Consider the following 17,074-nt stretch of genomic DNA (forward strand, 5'->3'; position numbering starts at 1 on the left):
TCCGGAACAGGAGCAGGTCTGTTAAGAAGCCGTGCGTTATCTTCCTATTACCCCTAATTATAGCCTTATCTGCGATATGATTACCTGGCGAATAACAACAACAAAACCATATATCGAACGATCTCCATGGGAACTACCAGCAATCCGGGTGGTAATTTATGATGCCACTATAATACAGCAGCCACCGGTTTGTTTTTGCTTTTCGACAAGTCTTATCGATAGTGATAAACGTTTCCGTTGTCGGATGAACGGAAAGGTAAGCAACAAATCATGATTTGTAATCGTCCATTTCCGTCCACAAGAAGGTTTGCTTGCACTGGTTGAATTTCACTTAGCAAAAACAGGCCTCCTAGGGTTGGGAGGTTTCATGAGCTGAAGGTAAGTTCTCAAAATGTATTTAAAATTCTTCCCCTACTAAAGAAACGATCAGAGGTTGCTTTGCTAGCCAATGATTGAACTGAGTATAGTGAAGCGCCTAAAAGTATGCAATTTGTGTGTCGCGGGCTTTCTTCGCTATCAGTGTGGTGCTGAGTGAGTGCTTTGAACTTAGTGGTTTGTTTATAGGCTATAAGTTAGGATTGTACTAGATAAGCTTATGTTGCTACCTGAATTCGTGGTCTGTAGATGTAGGCTATCCTTGTTTTTCGTAAGGAAGAATATGCAACTCCTTTTCGGAAGATTCAAAAGATGAATTAGATTGCATAACTCCAGGCGCATGTATAGTATTCATTGAACTTCAAAGGAATTGAATACGATGATCGGGAGACAACCGGTAGAATCCTTAGTGTACGAAGATCCCTCCGACAGGCTCGAACACCAGGACCATTTTAGCTCTTGCAGGGTTCGTCACCATACACCGAAGCGTGCCTGTCGAGTGCGTCAGGTGTGACCAAAGATGCTCGGTCACTGTTTAGCTGTCCAGTTTCGGAAATCCTTTCTAAATCAAAAACAAAAACCCTAAACCTGCCACACCACCCATTATTGCCCAGTGGCTATCGATAATCTCTTTCTGGAAAATCCGGGCAGAGTTTTGAGGGAGCCGATGCTTATCACAGCTCCGCCGAATAACCACATTGGCGATGTCATATCTTGCGATTAACACCGATTCATTGCCACCGCTGGACGGCAGCAAATAAAAGCTTGCCGTAGACCACCGTACCGGTATCAGTAGTCCCGAGACAGCGAACGTACGATGAAGATTGCCGGAGCATTTGTTATTGCCGGTCTGTTGGCCGTGTGTTCGGTCGCCAGCGCCGAATGGATCGACATCGATTGGTCGCAAGTCAAGCCGATCGATGAGTTTGACCATTACTGGCAGCGTTTGCCGGCGGAGGTCCAGTACCTGCGTCACGCCCGCCCATCGCAGCGCATCGTGAACGGTGTGGAGGCCCTGCCCGGTCAGTTCCCGTACCAGATCGCGCTGCTCAGCAACTTCGGCACCGGTACCGGTCTGTGCGGCGGAACCGTGATCACCAACAACTACATCCTGACCGCGGCTCACTGCGTGGTCGGTGGTAATGGGCAGGTCGCCATCGGCGGTACCGCCATCCTTGGTGCGCACAATCGTAACGTCGTCGAGCCGTCCCAGCAGCGCATCTCCTTCACCCAGTCCGGTGTGTCCGTGCACCCCCAGTACAACCCGTCCACGATCCGCAACGACATTGCCACGGTTCGGCTGAGCACGCCCGCCGTCTTCAATGCACGCGTTCAACGGATCGATCTGCCGGCCCGCTCGGATGCCCGCACGTTCGCCGGGTTGGAGGGTACGGCGTCCGGATTCGGACGTACGTCGGACGCTAGCACCGCCACCTCGCCGGTGGTGATGTTCACCCGCAACCCGATCCTGTCCAACGCTCAGTGCAACAACTTCTGGAGCACGGCCGTCGTGCAGGCACAGAACGTGTGCCTAGATGCTTCCGGTGGCCGTTCGCCGTGCAACGGTGACTCGGGTGGTCCGCTGGCTGTGCAGGACAATGGTCGCAGTCTGGAGGTTGGCATCGCATCGTTCGTGTCGGCCCAGGGCTGTGCTTCGGGCGCTCCGTCCGTGTGGGTCCGCATCTCGTTCTTCCGCGACTGGATCGCACAGAACTCGGACTACGTGTTCCGCGCTTAGGAAGGGTGTCGATGGGTGATGCATTTAATAGCGGTTAATAATAATAAGTTTAAAGCTTCAAAACATCAATCGTTCGCTGTTTTGTGTTTCGATTACTTCGGTACGCTCTCATTGTCTTTATTGAGGACACTTAGTCAAGAGAATGGCCTAGTCCTCATGATGTATGTAAACCCTTGGTGGATTCTAAGGTTGGTTGTTGTGATGTTATTATGATTGAATGTCTTCGCTTCTGGAACAACACTACACCGATAAAAGTCAAGTATAGCCGAGAGATATGAGATCCTTATCGTCTGAATGCTTTTTCTAATCTCTAATCAGCACTATCAACACCATTGCACAACATTTTATATGTTGCGGATCGCGGAAAGGCGATGAGAATCGTCGCAAAATCTTTGGATTATAGGGACGAGACGCCATTGACAACTAGAGACTAGATTGTGGAGATCAGCTAGACTATAATAGGAGATTAGAGAGAAAGGAGATCCCTGGATGAACGAGGAGACAAATATTATACAAACAAATTAAAATACCCCGCCGGTCTACTTTGATCTCCTCCATGGGAACGGAGGAGTAACTACTTTGCTACGGGTAAAATCCAAGTCACAGAAAGCCAGAAATGGCAGGCCGAGACCTCTCAAGGTTGCAGTGCCAAGGAAGAAGAAGAAGAAGACTCAGCCTTCAGGGACTATATACTACGTGATTTTAATATACACAAAGCTCCTTCTGTCTTTGATACGTCAAGTCAGAAACCTCCTAATGTCTTGGCAAGAAGTTGAGATAACATATAAGAACCTTCAAGGGCGGGCCGAAGGTAGAGGTGACCGACCACGACGCCGGTCTTCATACGGTAGTACAATCCCATCCGGACCGTTCCCCCATTAGTGAGGACTGACTATTCAACTACGTGGTATCATTAATAATAGTAAGCCATAAATGTCCTCAGAGGTCGTTAAGCCAAAGAAGAGGAGAACTTCCAATCTCTGTTGTTTGACCTGAAGTCATATCACAATAACTGTCAGAATAACTCTTCTGACATGATCTGGCTATTAAAAACTATGAGAGAACAGTACCAAGATTACCTGATGAAATGCAGGGTTTACTCTCTAAGTAACTATCTGATCATTCAATCCCTGATGTATTCTTGACGTACTCCTTCGGAGATAGGATAATACGAATAAAACCCAACCCAGGCGTGCGTGCGTAGGTTGGAAGAAATTTCCATTAATCATTGTGCTTGGTCGGAGCATCGAAACACATTAAAGCTTTTATCGAGCCAATGTGATAAGACCAAGACCACCATCGCCGTATCTGAAGTTGGGAAATTTCGCGATAAGAAGCGAATCGTACCGAGGTTACCGAAGTTGTCAAATTAAAAGAGTCCTTTCGTACGGCGTTAACGCGTGTCCCCTGTAGGTGGAATTTCCCAAACAAAAATAAAGGCCGACCGCCTTCAACGTCTTATCTTGGCGGTTGTTTAATCCGCGGCAACCCGTTTACGCACCCGCTTCGGTTGACGTAGAAGTGCTCCAAACGCGCCGGACTTGTATAAAGTACCTCCGGAGCGGTCCTGCACCGTGTAGATCGTCGGCAGCACCAGCGTTAGCAAGATGAAAACGTTCAGCGTGGTAGCCCTGTTGGTGTTGGCAGTGGCCGCGGCGAGCGGCGAGTGGATCGACATCGATTGGTCGCAGGTGAAACCGATCCAGGAGTTTGACCATTACTGGCAGCGTTTGCCGGCGGAACTGCAGATTCTACGCCACGCCCGCCCATCGCAGCGCATCGTGAACGGTGAGGAAGCGGTCCCGGGTCAGTTCCCGTACCAGATTGCGCTGTTGAGTAACTTTGCTGCCGGTGGTGGCCTTTGCGGTGGTACCGTGATCACCAACAGCTACATCCTGACCGCGGCTCACTGCGTGGTCGATGGCAGTGGTGCCGTGGCCGTGGACGGTACGGCGATTCTCGGTGCGCACAATCGCGTCACGAACGAGCCGACGCAGCAGCGCATTGGATTCGTGCAGGCCGGTGTGTTTGTCCATCCGAGCTACAACCCGACGCTGATCCGTAACGACATCGCCACGGTGCGTCTGAACACTCCGGCCGTCTTTAATGATCGCGTGCAGCCGGTCGCACTGCCGGCACGCTCCGACAGCCGCACGTTCGCCGGCATGATTGGTACGGCTTCTGGATTCGGGCGCACGTCGGACGCGCTGCCCGGTGCGTCGGATGTGCTGATGTTCACGAACAACCCGGTCATGACGAATGCCGCCTGTGTCAGCGCGTGGAACATCATTTTCGTGCAGGACCAGAACGTGTGCCTGGATGCTACCGGGGGCCGTTCGCCGTGCAACGGTGACTCGGGCGGTCCACTCACGGTGCAGGACGGTGGCAACAGTCTGGAGATCGGTATTGCCTCGTTCGTGTCGGCCCAGGGTTGCGCCTCGGGCATGCCGTCCGTGTGGGTGCGGGTGTCCTTCTACCGGGACTTTATCGAGCAGAACTCGGACTACGTGTTCGGTGCTTAGGATGTAAGAGTGTGTAAATATAAACAAGTGGGTCGTCTGTTTTCATAGCATGCCATGTGTACTAATACTTTATTGTGGTGGTTAGGTGTCAACTACCCTTTGACAGCTGTCACCGAGGGAGATGTCAGGAGAGGGAAGTCTAGTGATAAACCCTAACCCTGTGTGGAGGCAGAAACACCTGGGTGGTGGTGGAAGGAGGCTGCGCCGCAGAGGTAGTCCCCGTACCAGTAGTCGTCTCTATTGTGGTAGTAACGGTCGTAGCTTCCGTGGTAGGAGTAGCAGTAGCAGTGGCAGTATTGGTGGGACCTTCCGTACTCCAGGGCGTTGAGGACGTGAATTGGCCGGTAGTTGTTCCGGGGGTAGTTGTTTGAGCCGGAGGCGTCGGGAAGAATTCGAAATCGTTCCGAATAGTAACGTCCGAATTCGCCTCGATCCAGGCAAGGAAGGGTGTAAGACGGGTGTACACCGCTGGCCAGTCCAGATCGCAGCCCAGCACGGACAGAAAGGAGAACACACCGATCACGGTTTGACCACCGTCGGCATCGGCTACCGTCAGCGGACCACCATGATCACCTTGGCACGGTGATCCATTGCTGGTGGAAACGCACACGTGTGACTCAGCAATGCCACCGAGATACTGCAGACTGCAGGCCGTATTGGTGATGACGGATCCGTTCACGCGGTGCAGATTGTTTAGGGGGAGAATTTCGGGCGAGTTCTGTCCGAGTGCTCCCCAACCGCTGACGGTGGCGAGTTGATTAACGAACAGCGAATCAGCCTGTCGCCAGTTGGGCAATCGCGCTAATCTGATGTAATCTGAAGGAACAAAGGAGAAGGCTTTCGTTACTGGTGGTTATCGGTGAAGGGTTTCGTTTTTCGAGGGCGGATGTGTGATAACCGGCTATCGGCACGTGTGGTTGGAGTTCGCGCCGTACTTACTGGTAATGTTGGCCGGTCTGGACAAGCGTACCAAGGCTATATCGTTGAGGTTTTGGCTCGGTACAAAGGCCTGATGCACGATGACGTCACTTGCCATAACGATGTCCTCGACGTCGGTCATGTTGGAGGCGCCGAGCAGAACCGTCGTTGCTCCAGGGCTGTAGAATGGAATTTTAACGCACATGTTGTTGAACATCACAAAACACCAGAAATTTATGAGCAACTGTGAGCACTCACATAGTAAAGCAGTTAGCCGCGGTCAGGACATAGTTCACGGACACTAATGTACCACCACACCACCGATTACCGATCGGCTGTTGGATCATCAATCCAGCCGCGTACGGTATCTCACCAGGAGCGACGGGAACTCCACCACGGATGCGTGGCGCTTTGTGTGCCGGAAGTTGAATGTGTCGTCCGGCCAGTGGGTTAGTGGCCAAACATAATGTGCACGAGAAAATGAGGGATAATAGCAGCGTCGTCGAGTGCGCCATCTTGAACGTTTTGTTTGCTATACACCCCACACGATCCGAGCTATGACTAACTGCGAATCGGATTAGATTAACGCGTTTTATACCGTGGACTTGATGGTTAAGGTGAGTAATTGAACGACGGTACCTGATAAAGCTATGGCGGCGCTAATGCGATTGGCGATGTTTTTGCGACGTGTTCAGGGTTGAATGGAACGTTAGAAAAGTTTGCTGTGTACTAAGAAATGTTCTAAAAGGTACTAATTTTTAGAACATATTTATTGTGGAGATTGTAGGGACATTTGAAATATTGGAAAATTTGATGAAAGTGTGAGAGAAATAATTCGTATTTTAGAAGTGTTCTAAAAAGTGTACTAAAATCGTTAAGAACAGAGTATTCAGAGGTTGATGGTAAATAGCGCTGTACAATTGCGAAGACTCACATAATTAGAGATCTTGATCGCTTACAGTCTTTGAGTCTCAGACAATTCGATATCTCAGGCCTTCTCAGGAGTAGTCTATAAATCCATCTCAATTTAGGCCTACGGGTAAGGTTCGAGAACAAGGCCTATCTTCGTGTTCGGCAGTTCGGTACCACTCTCAGAGCGTGATCAGCTCACCGTAGCCGGGCAATTCTTACCCGCAGAACAATAGAGCTCATATAGCCCAATATTGCATAAAATTCAATTCAAAAATCATTACCCAATCAATATTCAATCAACTTTCGCGTTCGTATTGTCTCCCAATTAAGACCAAAGCATTTGTTTACCTTTCGACAGCAGATTAGCTGTCCAGTTTTATAATGATCCAATCGCTTAACGCGTTATATCTGGCAAGGTTGGCAAGGGTCATGTTAGAATGTTATCACCAAACGCTCATTGCACCTGACAACTTATCGGCTCGCGAAGCGGTGGCCCAGCAGCCACTGGTCGTGACGTCTAATCGTCCGATCGGGTTCGCCATCACTTCAATTCTTGATAAAGAACCTGTCGGCAAAACCTGGTAGCGGGAAGACAACTTTTTTTTAATCGATAGCTTGGTCGTGCTTCCAGATGTGAGCTGCTCGCGTGAGGAACAGATACCGAGCGTGGCATCGGTTCGGATGTTGTCGGGAAAAACCCTGCGACACGCCTCACAACTGGCCTCCCATATATCTTCCCAGACCGAACCAGATATTGATAATTGGTGGAATTCTATCTCCAATTCTTCATCTGATCGTAGCATCTTAGTAGGCTATGGTACCCGGGCGGTTACTAGACTAGGTGTGACAGCGCGAACATCTGGTTGCTTAGATGCGCGAATCGAGCACCGGCCGGCTGGACCTTAATCCTTTCCGCTATCGATACAACTACGCACACGGCCCAGGTACGTGTGTGACCGTTGGGGTTTTTTTTATCAGCAAAAGGTAGACCCGCAATATTACCCGATCATTAGATGACCGGCCGGACTTTCGATAAGCGAAAGCTGGTGGTAGTCGAGGCCGATCGGTGGTCATAGCGACGTTAAAAAGCGACCGCCCGGTACGACACACGCTTAGTTTGCGTTTGAGTCCTCAAGATGAGATCCCTGTTCGTGTTTGCCCTGCTGCTGGTCGCCGTGGCGGCTGTTGTGCCCCGTGACCAGCGTGTCGTGGGCAGTGAGCTTGCCACCGTCGGTCAGTTCCCGTACACGGTCGGTTTGATTACGCGCATCAACCTGCTGCTGACGGGCCAGTGTGCCGGTTCGTTGGTGTCGGCTAACTTCATCCTTACTGCCGCTCGTTGCGTTGCCGGGTAGGTTTGGACAGTGCAATCGTTCGACTGGATCGCTTCACTAACCAATTTGTTCGGTTTTACAGAATTCAGAGTGCCGTCGCCGTGCTCGGAGGTCTACGCATCAACGATGCTAACGAGGCTGGAGCCGTGCGTATCACCGTGACCGACTTCACCATCCACCCGCAGTACGAAGCTGAGCCAGACGTGTTCGATGTTGCTCTGGTGCGTCTGCCGCTCCCGGTGCCCTTCAGCGACCGTGTCCGCCCCGTTCGTCTGCCGAATCTGCGTCAGGTTGAGGCCACCTTCAACGGACAGCAGGCTACCGTTACTGGCTGGGGACGGTTCGGCCAGGGTACCGCCAACTCGGAAGAACTCCGCTTCGGACGCTCGCAGGTCATCTCGACCCTTGCCTGCCGTATCAGTCTGCCCACCAACACGATCCTCGACGAGCACGTGTGCACGGACGGTACGAACAGCTCGCCGTGCCAGGGCGATGTCGGTGCCCCGTTGACCATCGTCGATGCCGACGGTATCACCACGCAGATCGGTGTGTTCTCGTTCATCTCGATTCTGGGCTGCGAGTCGGGTCGTGCGGCCGTGCACACGCGCATGTCCTCCTATCTGACCTGGATCGGCGCGAACTCCGATGTGGAGATCCGCGATAACTTCTAAGCGTATCGGGTGATGGGTTTACGATAAACAAAACATAACCTCAGCAGCAAATATACTCGGTGTAATCTTATCGATTCGAAATGCGTTTAGGATTTATCTGGAACCCTGTTACGGACTTCGTTTGGAGGGTTTCGTCGTGTTTAACGTCGATTAGCTTATCGCGGAGTTTGTTTTTTTTTGTTTCTGGAGAGTGGACGGATAAAATGTATAAAGATCTCACCGGGAGGACATCAATGACAGTCAGAGGTGAGCGTGTTACTTGTGCGCACGGACGGCTAATACAATGCGGAAGCTCTCTGTTTCACTGTTGCTAGTAGCAACCGGCATCTGCTTGACAGGTGTGCTCAGCAGCCCTGCCATTGCTCCGTCAGTTTTGGCCGAAGATGCTCCGAAGGGACGTGTAGTTGGTGGAGATCTAGCCGTAGTTGGACAGTTCCCGTACTCTGTTGGCCTGATCACGCATTCGACTTCCATCTTTACCGGGCGTTGTGCCGGTTCGCTAATATCGGCCAACTACGTCCTGACTGCAGCGAGCTGTGTGCAAAGGTTCGTTCTCAAGGAGGTTCCACGCGGTGTCAGAGCTAATCCTAACTTCTCCCTCTATCTTACAGTGCCACCTCAGCATTTGCGTACATCGGAGGACTTCGCATCGACGATCAATCGGAAGCGGGACGGGAGCGTCTGCTGATCGAACGTTTCATTCTTCACTCGAGCTTTGTCGAAGGAGGAGAGAACTTCGATGTTGCCCTCGGTCAGCTGCCGCGTAGCGTTGCGTTCAACGATCGCATCCGGCCGATTCGGTTGCCAAATCGGCGTCAGATACAGGCAACGTTTGCCGGCCAGCAGGGTACCGTGTTCGGCTGGGGACGCTTCGGGTCGGGCATCAGCAATTCGGCCGAGTTGCGCTTTGGCCGGGCTGAGATCATAACCAATCTGGCCTGCCGGATCAGTCTGCCAACGAACACGATTGTCGATGCCCACATGTGCACGGATGGTTCGCTGACGTCGCCGTGCTCGGGAGACAACGGTGCACCACTCACGATCATGGATGCGGACGGTATCACTACGCAGGTCGGAGTGTTCTCGTTCAACTCGGTGTTGGGCTGTGAGGCGGGTCGGGCCGCTGTGTACACGCGTCTGTCCGCCTACCTGGACTGGATCGGTGCGAACTCGGATGTGATCATTCGGGATAACTTCTAAGGTACAGGTGAAGTCAAGCAGAAAATCAATCTTCAGGAACAAATGAATTATTTTGGCCAAGAAAGAAGAGGCTCGTCTAGAAAATCCCCCGACAAGAACGGTCTTTATTCACATAACAACAGCGTCCGAATTGTTTTCGATCCACATGAGATACTCCGTGATGCGCGTGTGTACCGATGGCCAGCTAAGCTCACATCCCATCGAAAATCCGTACGAATGTACACCGATCAGGATGGTCTGTCCATTCTCTGTCACCGTCACGGGGCCACCTTCATCTCCAACACAGGCCGCACCTTCTCCGGTCGACGTACAGATGTTCGTTGAGCTGAGATAGAGCGGGAAGCTAATCAGACAGCTCGTGTTGGTGATGACCCTGGCCCGGAAGTAAAGGAGACGTCGCACGGGGACAACCTCCCCCGTATTGGACCCGGTTCGTCCCCATCCGGCGACCGTCGTTTCGTAGTTGTTGAACGAATGTCCAATGTACAGACGGCTGGGAAGCTGTGCGATCTGTACACGCTCGCTGAGCTGTGCTGGACGGGACAGGGTCAAGATGGCTAGATCGTTCGTGTAGAAGAACGAGCTAAAGTTGGGGTGAACCAATACGGACGAGACGGTAATGAAGTCCTGCACCATGGTCATGTCGTACGCGCCGAGCATAACGGTGATGGTACGATAGCTGCAAAAACAACCCCAACAATGAGATCCGGATTAGAGTTGGCGTACTACTCCCACTCGGGATACTCGCTTACCCATTCACACAGTTGGCAGAGGTCAGGATGTGGCGCAGAGAGATCAGGGTACCTCCGCAGAAGTAGGTCTGGGAGGGACGGGTCACGAGCACACCCGCCGCAAACGGAATGTCGGTAGGACCAGCCTCAACGCCATTGTTGATGCGTCTGTCTGGTGCGTCCAGCAGCGGATTGCCTGAGCTTGGTGTGATGAAGCAGCAGCACAGGACCGCTGCTGCTAGCCAGAATCCGAACTGATCCCACGACGAAGAGCCTGCCATTGATGCTTGTCTACGCTTCCCGAACACTACAGCGAACATCACCCACAGTCTACGCCGTATTTAAGTGGTGGAAAATTCCCTTCATTCCCGAATCTTCTGCCTCGAACGTCAGAGATAAGATGATCAGACACGGTGCAGGTTGATGACGATAGTGCAATCACACTTTATACGGACTTTATTGCCTTTTTCGAAGGGAGGAATTTCTTCGGATCGCGGGTCAGCCGACCTGCCTAGCTTACGGTCGGATCAGTGCGTCAGTGTTCAGCTCGAGCCAGTTCATGTACTCCGTGAGACGAACGTGCACCGCCGGACGGCCCCGTTCACAGCGCGATGCCGTAAACACGTGAATACCGATCAGGAAGGTTTCACCGTTCTCGGTCACCGTCACCGGTGCGCCCTGGTCTCCGACGCACGGTGCGCCACCATCGGTCGAGGTGCAGATGTGCGTACCTCGGATATTGTTCAGCAGGAAGGACAGCTCGCAGCTCAGGTTGGTGATGACCGGGCTTCGGATGAAGCGAAGGTTCGGCATGGGTAGAGGTTCGCCCGTGTTGGTTCCCGTTTCACCCCAGCCCGAGATCGTCGCGACGTAGTTGTTGAACGAGTGACCAATGTACATGCGGCGAGGTAGGTTGATAATCTGGATTTGATCTACAAGCGAGATGCGTGATTGTTAGTAACACTCTGCTGTGATAAAATCCACCTCCCAACTTACCATTCCAGCGAGGCTGACGGGCCAGCGTAAGGATGGCGATATCGTCTCGCTCCAGGAACGAACTGTAATCCGGATGGACTCGCACATGAGAGACCGGCACAAAGTCCGACGTCGTTGCAATGGTGCTCGCACCCAACATGGCCGTAATCGACGATTGACCATTCACACAGGACGCCGCAGTGAGGACGTGAGTCGGAGAAATCAGTGCACCACCGCAGAAGCTCGTTCCGGACGCGAGCGACACAAGCAATCCGACGGCCCACGGGACATCGGTTGGCGTTGCAATCTGTCCGTTGTTGATGCGTCGATCCGGTACGCTTGGATCGTAGAATCGACGTACCTGGCTCCAGTCGACATCCTGCGCCGACCGAATCTCGCCCGACGCGTGCGCAATCAGTACGGTCACCAAAAAAGCTAATGCGCAGTACTTTGCCATCCTGTTCGTACTAGCAGCAGACGTACAATGATTTGCCCCGTACGGGAGTTGGTAGGTTTTTAGACTCCGAATCGCTCTACCGCCGGGACGACAAAGAACTCATTACACCGGGTCGGTATGGTGGAAAATGGTTCGCAGGGGGTGATGGGATTTAGCGCAAAACTGTTGGAGCTCGCTCGCGTTCCTTCTCCTCTAATGGGACGCTTATCAGTGGTGATTGGACAAGAAAAAAACCTTTGGAGGGTGCGCGAATTAAGGAACGCGTTTGCACTATCGCACCAATGCCAATTGTTAAGATGGTGCCCAATGGCGTCAAGGGGGCTTGCGAAAGACTTGTCCAAGTCTTGGTTGTTGTCGCTTTTAGAAAAGGGGGCAGGTGTTTTCTTGAAGGGTTTAAATCCATCGTTGGGGTGTGAGTGATAAATTTTTGCACTATAATGGCGAATCATGATGTGCGTTCTTGTCCAGGTGTTTGTTTATGTTGTCCATCAGGAGGGGTCTATTAATAACTTGCAAGATTATCCAATGAAGATATTATAGACATCAATAGACGATGTAGTGGAAGAAAGAATTGGAGCTTTCAAAGCCTATTTTAGACGAATCCGTCTCTGTCCGGGACTGTCTTATCGTTACCATTATCAGATCTTCAGAATCTGAATCTGATCGGATGATTGACTTGAATCTCCTTCATCTTTGTGTAAATTGAACCTATCTATTTGGAGTTCCTTTTAAGAGATTTCGCGACTCATTCAAGCTCACCAAGGTTGCTAACAGCTTACTAACAAATAATTGAACCAAAACATTTGACTTGGGGACATTATACTGAAAATATCCATCTGACCATGCTAAAAGACTGAGACAATATAGAGCAGCCTAAAAGTAAGTACAATTATACGCAAAGTTTTTATATTTATTGATCTCTTTCGATCGAGTAACGCTCTCTATGCCCGAATGTTGGCACCGGTATAGATCTCGATCCAGTTGAGATAGTCGGTGACGCGCGTGTGAACTGCCGGCCAGCTGCGAGTGCATCCACGGGAGTACGTGTACGAATGTATCGCAATCACCGTGGACTGTCCATCGTCCTCGACAATCGTTACTGGACCCCCTTCATCGCCCTGAAAGAGGACGATTAGAAGCATGCGTGTTAGTTTTTGCACTCAAGAACGACCCCAAGGTGAGTCGCAGTGGACTTAGTATCTTACCACACACGGAGCGCCACCGTCGGACGAGGTGCAAACATTGGACGATCTCAGATAAAGCGGGAAACTGATCGTACAGCTAAAGTTCGAGATGACCTGCGAACGGACGGAACGCAGCTGCTGCATCGGCAGAGCCTCACCAGTGTTGGAAGCCGTCTCACCCCAACCACTGATCGTGGTCCAGACGTTGGCGAACGATTCACCCACCTGAGCCCGACGCGGGAGACGTGCAATTTGAATTTGTTCTACAAAAAAAAAAATCATATTGCAAAGTATTACTCCAAGTCTACAGAAATATCTGAAAACAAGTGTTGAATTACCGTTGAATCGTGGCTCACGGGAAAGCGTCAGGATGGCCAGATCATTCGCCTGGAAGAAGGAACTGAAATCCGGATGCACCCGGACGTGGCTCACAACGATAAAGTCCTGAGCGCGCGTAATGTCACTCGCACCAAGCAGTACCGTGATGGACGATTGACCCTCCACACAGGTGGCCGACGTAAGGACGTGTGAGGCCGACACTAGCACACCACCACAGAAGTACGTTCCGTGCTCGACCGACACGAGCACACCGACGATGTACGGTACATCGGTAGGACCTACGATGACGCCATTGTTGATGCGGCTACTGCGCACCGGCGCTGGTAGCGGTTGCACCGGCTCAAAGTTCTCCAAAAACCGATCAACAAAGCTCGCTGCACGGTTCGCCTTGAAGCGAGGGCTCTCCTGCACCGGACGTACCTCGGCCCAGTTAATATCTTCCGGGCGTGTAATCTCCGCCTGACTGGAGGCGACGAGCGTCAGCACTAACACGACACACGCTGATAGTACCCTCATCGTTAGTCGATTGATTGACTGAACGGGGATTAGCAGCTGGCAGGGGTATATATGTAACTGGCCAGTAACAGCTTTCTTATCCCTTGTTGTTGCCACTGGCTCTGTTAATCTTATCGGTATGCTTTCTTGATTATGTTGGTCAGCAGGCGACCACGAAAAAAAAATGGTGTTCGAGAAACACCTTGAACGAGTGACGCATTTCTCGAGCCGGACGCCTGGCAGCATTCATTCAGGTGTGCGAAAACATGCGATACGATTTGATAAGCTGACTGGTGAGAAGGTTTTTATTTCCGGCAAGCATTCTTCGAGCTGTACAAATTAAGGTTCTACAATGGCGTCGGAGTTCTGTTGGATCCAGCCCAGATACTCCGTGATGCGCGTGTGCACCGAGGGACGTCCACGATCACACCCGAACAGGCCGGAGAAGTGGAACGAGTGGATACCGATGAGGAACGTACGTCCACTTTCGGTAACGGTGACCGGTCCTCCTTCATCGCCCTGAGGAAGAAAAGAGCAAAAGGAATTAGTCAGCTATGGTCAGCTCCTGGTTGGGTAGAATCTGTACAAGAGCCTTACATTGCAAGCTCCACCATTGTTCGTCTGGGTGCAGATGTGCGTACTGCGAATAAACGTGTGGGACAGCGTGCAGCGCAGGTTGGACGTTACTACATCGGTGGCAAACTGTAGATTCTGGATCGGGATCGGTTCATTCTCACGACGGCCCGAGTTACCCCAGCCGGCAGTCGTAGCAGCCCAGCTGTTGAAGTCGTTTCCAACCTGGCTCAGCCGTGGCAGATCAACTGGCCGAATCGTGTCACTAATTGGAGCTTCGCGTGCCAGCGTCAGGATGGCAATATCGTCCCGATTGAAGAACGAGCTGTAGTTCGGATGCGACAGGATGTTCGTCACGGCAATAAACTCCTCAACGCGCGTCATGTCCGAAGCACCGAGCAGGACGGTAAGAGTGTTGGAGCTGTGCAAGAGGAATATCCGTTTAAAGAAGCGACCGCTGAGTCAAATGCTTAGGCTACAAACCCCGAAATGCACACGGCAGCCGTCAGGACATGGCGGCGCGAGATCAGCACACCACTGCAGAAGCTGTGCGAGGATGAGCCGGATATGAGCACACCGGCCGCCCACGGGATCTGGTTTGGCGTTGCAATCTGCCCATCGGCAATCCTTGCCGAACGGACCTCATCGTCCGTCAGTGGAGGAAGTCCTTGCTTCGCACGGATCGCATCCGTCTGGTGCAGGGTGCGTACCAGCGTCCAATCGATCTTCCGCGGATCGACCGCTATCGATTGTACCGTGGACAGAGCAACTGCCACGACAGTGAGGAGGACTAGTGTCTTCATAGTGAGGAGACAGCACGGTTTCACAACTGTTTGATACCGGACAAAACTGATCAGATGTCTGAGCGACTCGGCTCCATTTATGTCCCAAGTGTGGCGTTATCGATAAGGATTGCTACCTACGCAGCAGGCTGCCTGTGCTGCGAAGCTTTCAATTTTATCTGATAAGAGTTGTGCCAATGTTTATCGGAACAAAAATCCGTTTCTATTTTTGAGCTTCTGGAGCACCATAAGCTCCAGCAGACGATTGCATGCAAGTGGATGGATGAATTGCCAAGGTAAATAGCTTCTGAGGTGTGCTAGACACGGTCAGAGGTGGGCAATGAAATCACTGTCGCTGTTCAGTACGCATTCATAACACGCATTTGCAAAAAGACCACAGTCACCATCTCGAGCTCAATAGTTCCCATGTCCTATTGATACGAGATTGTTTAGATTTTATTAGCATAAGTGAACTTTGTACAATTTACAGCTTACATCAATCACCCGCAGCGTGCATCGTAGCGACTTTCGACAAGCAAATCCTTACGAGCCGATCACCCCGCCTTACTGGATAGTAACATCGGTGTTGTCCTGGATCCAGCCCAGATACTCCGTGATGCGCGTATGCACTGCCGACCGTCCACGATCGCATCCGAACAGGCCGGAGTAGTGGAACGAGTGGATACCGACGAGGAACGTGCGTCCTCCCTCGGTGACTGTGACTGGACCTCCTTCATCACCCTGAGGGAATAGGATTGAGTTGTGGACGAAACCAATCAGTAAGAGCACTGGAGTGAATCTCTCAACTCACACACAACACACAAAACAACACTTACATTGCAAGGTCCGCCATTATCGGTGGAGGTACAGATGTGCGTATCGCGGATGAAGGTGTGCGACAGACCACAGACAAAGTTGGAGTTGACGGAATCGATCGCGAAGTGCAGGTTCGGGATGGGGAATCGGTTCATTCTCGCGCCGTCCCGTATTGCCCCAGCCGGCGGTCGTGGCAGCCCAGTTGTTGAAGCTGTTGCCCACATCGCTCCAGCGCGGCAGATCGATCGGACGGATCGTGTTGCGGATCGGTGCCGAACCGGACAGCGTCAGGATGGCAATGTCGTCCCGGTTGAAGAACGAGCTGTAGTTCGGATGCGACAGGATGTTGGTCACACCGATAAACTCCTCGACGCGCGTCATGTCCGAGGCACCGAGCAGGACGGTAAGCGTGTTGGAACTAGGGTAGGAATCGACACACGACGTTTTAGCACACACCTTGATCTGCTTCACACACCTTGATCGTTTCTTACCCAGAAATGCACACGGCAGCCGTCAGGACGAAGCGAGGCGAGATCAGCACACCACTGCAGAAGCTGTGCGCTGAGGAGCCCGAAATCAGTACACCGACCGCCCACGGGAACTGGGTAGCAGTGGCCAACTGTCCCTCGGAAATGCGCGACGAGCGTACCTCATCGTCCGTTAGCGGTGGGAGTCCTTGCTTCGCCCGAACGGCGTCCGTCTGATGGAGCTGACGCACGACCGACCAGTCAATCGTACGCGGATCTACCGGGGAGGCATAGACCGACCCCAGCAGGGCAGCAACGAGCACAATGAACAACTTCATGGTTACCTTCACGCGCGATGGCAGATAACTAGGCAAGGGACCGTGCCGTGTGGTCCGGTTTTATAGAGCTCCTAGCTTATCAGCGATTGGGGAGGCCCCACGCGATGTGCGCAGGCACAGGACGATTCTCGTATATCACCCCGCGCCGATAAGGAAGATTTCTCCAATCAGGTAAGCTACCTGCTTTACGATATTTGAGGGGGGTTTGATCTGCATTCTCGAATTGGAGATTAAGCGAGTGTATATG

The 17,074-nt window shown here is 52.0% G+C and overlaps 7 protein-coding genes and 1 pseudogene across 7 annotated transcripts; 4 read left to right on the forward strand and 4 right to left on the reverse strand.

Annotated features, from left to right (window-relative positions):
* Positions 1-1,150: 1,150 nt before the first annotated feature.
* On the forward strand, positions 1,151-2,182 carry LOC118513101 (brachyurin-like). The gene has a single exon (XM_036058502.1). It carries the CDS (start codon positions 1,193-1,195, stop codon positions 2,111-2,113), a length of 921 nt encoding a protein of 306 aa, XP_035914395.1. The 5' UTR covers positions 1,151-1,192; the 3' UTR covers positions 2,114-2,182.
* Positions 2,183-3,507: 1,325 nt separating this feature from the next.
* Positions 3,508-4,685, forward strand: LOC118513102 (brachyurin-like). Its single transcript, XM_036058503.1, has one exon. The coding sequence runs from the start codon at positions 3,721-3,723 to the stop codon at positions 4,633-4,635; it is 915 nt and encodes a 304-aa protein (XP_035914396.1). The 5' UTR covers positions 3,508-3,720; the 3' UTR covers positions 4,636-4,685.
* A 2,871-nt stretch (positions 4,686-7,556) lies between these two features.
* Positions 7,557-8,551, forward strand: LOC118513105 (collagenase-like). Its single transcript, XM_036058506.1, has 2 exons — positions 7,557-7,816; positions 7,882-8,551. Exons 1-2 carry the CDS (start codon positions 7,602-7,604, stop codon positions 8,468-8,470), a joined length of 804 nt encoding a protein of 267 aa, XP_035914399.1. The 5' UTR covers positions 7,557-7,601; the 3' UTR covers positions 8,471-8,551.
* Positions 8,552-8,692: 141 nt separating this feature from the next.
* Positions 8,693-9,765, forward strand: LOC118513103 (collagenase-like). Its single transcript, XM_036058504.1, has 2 exons — positions 8,693-9,016; positions 9,082-9,765. Exons 1-2 carry the CDS (start codon positions 8,754-8,756, stop codon positions 9,668-9,670), a joined length of 852 nt encoding a protein of 283 aa, XP_035914397.1. The 5' UTR covers positions 8,693-8,753; the 3' UTR covers positions 9,671-9,765.
* LOC118514465 lies at positions 9,748-11,914 on the reverse strand. Its single transcript, XM_036061387.1, has 4 exons — positions 11,398-11,914; positions 10,921-11,333; positions 10,423-10,742; positions 9,748-10,349 (listed from the first exon to the last, which is right to left on the reverse strand). Exons 1-4 carry the CDS (start codon positions 11,831-11,833, stop codon positions 9,779-9,781), a joined length of 1,740 nt encoding a protein of 579 aa, XP_035917280.1. The 5' UTR covers positions 11,834-11,914; the 3' UTR covers positions 9,748-9,778.
* Positions 11,915-12,717: 803 nt separating this feature from the next.
* On the reverse strand, positions 12,718-13,903 carry LOC118513111 (chymotrypsin-like). The gene is made up of 3 exons (XM_036058511.1): positions 13,356-13,903; positions 13,039-13,280; positions 12,718-12,951 (listed from the first exon to the last, which is right to left on the reverse strand). The coding sequence occupies exons 1-3, from the start codon at positions 13,870-13,872 to the stop codon at positions 12,775-12,777; spliced, it is 936 nt and encodes a 311-aa protein (XP_035914404.1). The 5' UTR covers positions 13,873-13,903; the 3' UTR covers positions 12,718-12,774.
* A 220-nt stretch (positions 13,904-14,123) lies between these two features.
* LOC118513112 (brachyurin-like) lies at positions 14,124-15,286 on the reverse strand. Its single transcript, XM_036058512.1, has 3 exons — positions 14,908-15,286; positions 14,449-14,845; positions 14,124-14,370 (listed from the first exon to the last, which is right to left on the reverse strand). Exons 1-3 carry the CDS (start codon positions 15,225-15,227, stop codon positions 14,191-14,193), a joined length of 897 nt encoding a protein of 298 aa, XP_035914405.1. The 5' UTR covers positions 15,228-15,286; the 3' UTR covers positions 14,124-14,190.
* Positions 15,287-15,588: 302 nt separating this feature from the next.
* On the reverse strand, positions 15,589-16,875 carry LOC118513113 (annotated as a pseudogene).
* Positions 16,876-17,074: the final 199 nt, after the last annotated feature.

Source organism: Anopheles stephensi, chromosome 3 (genome assembly GCF_013141755.1).
Source record: "Anopheles stephensi strain Indian chromosome 3, UCI_ANSTEP_V1.0, whole genome shotgun sequence".
Classification (NCBI taxonomy): domain Eukaryota; kingdom Metazoa; phylum Arthropoda; class Insecta; order Diptera; family Culicidae; genus Anopheles; species Anopheles stephensi.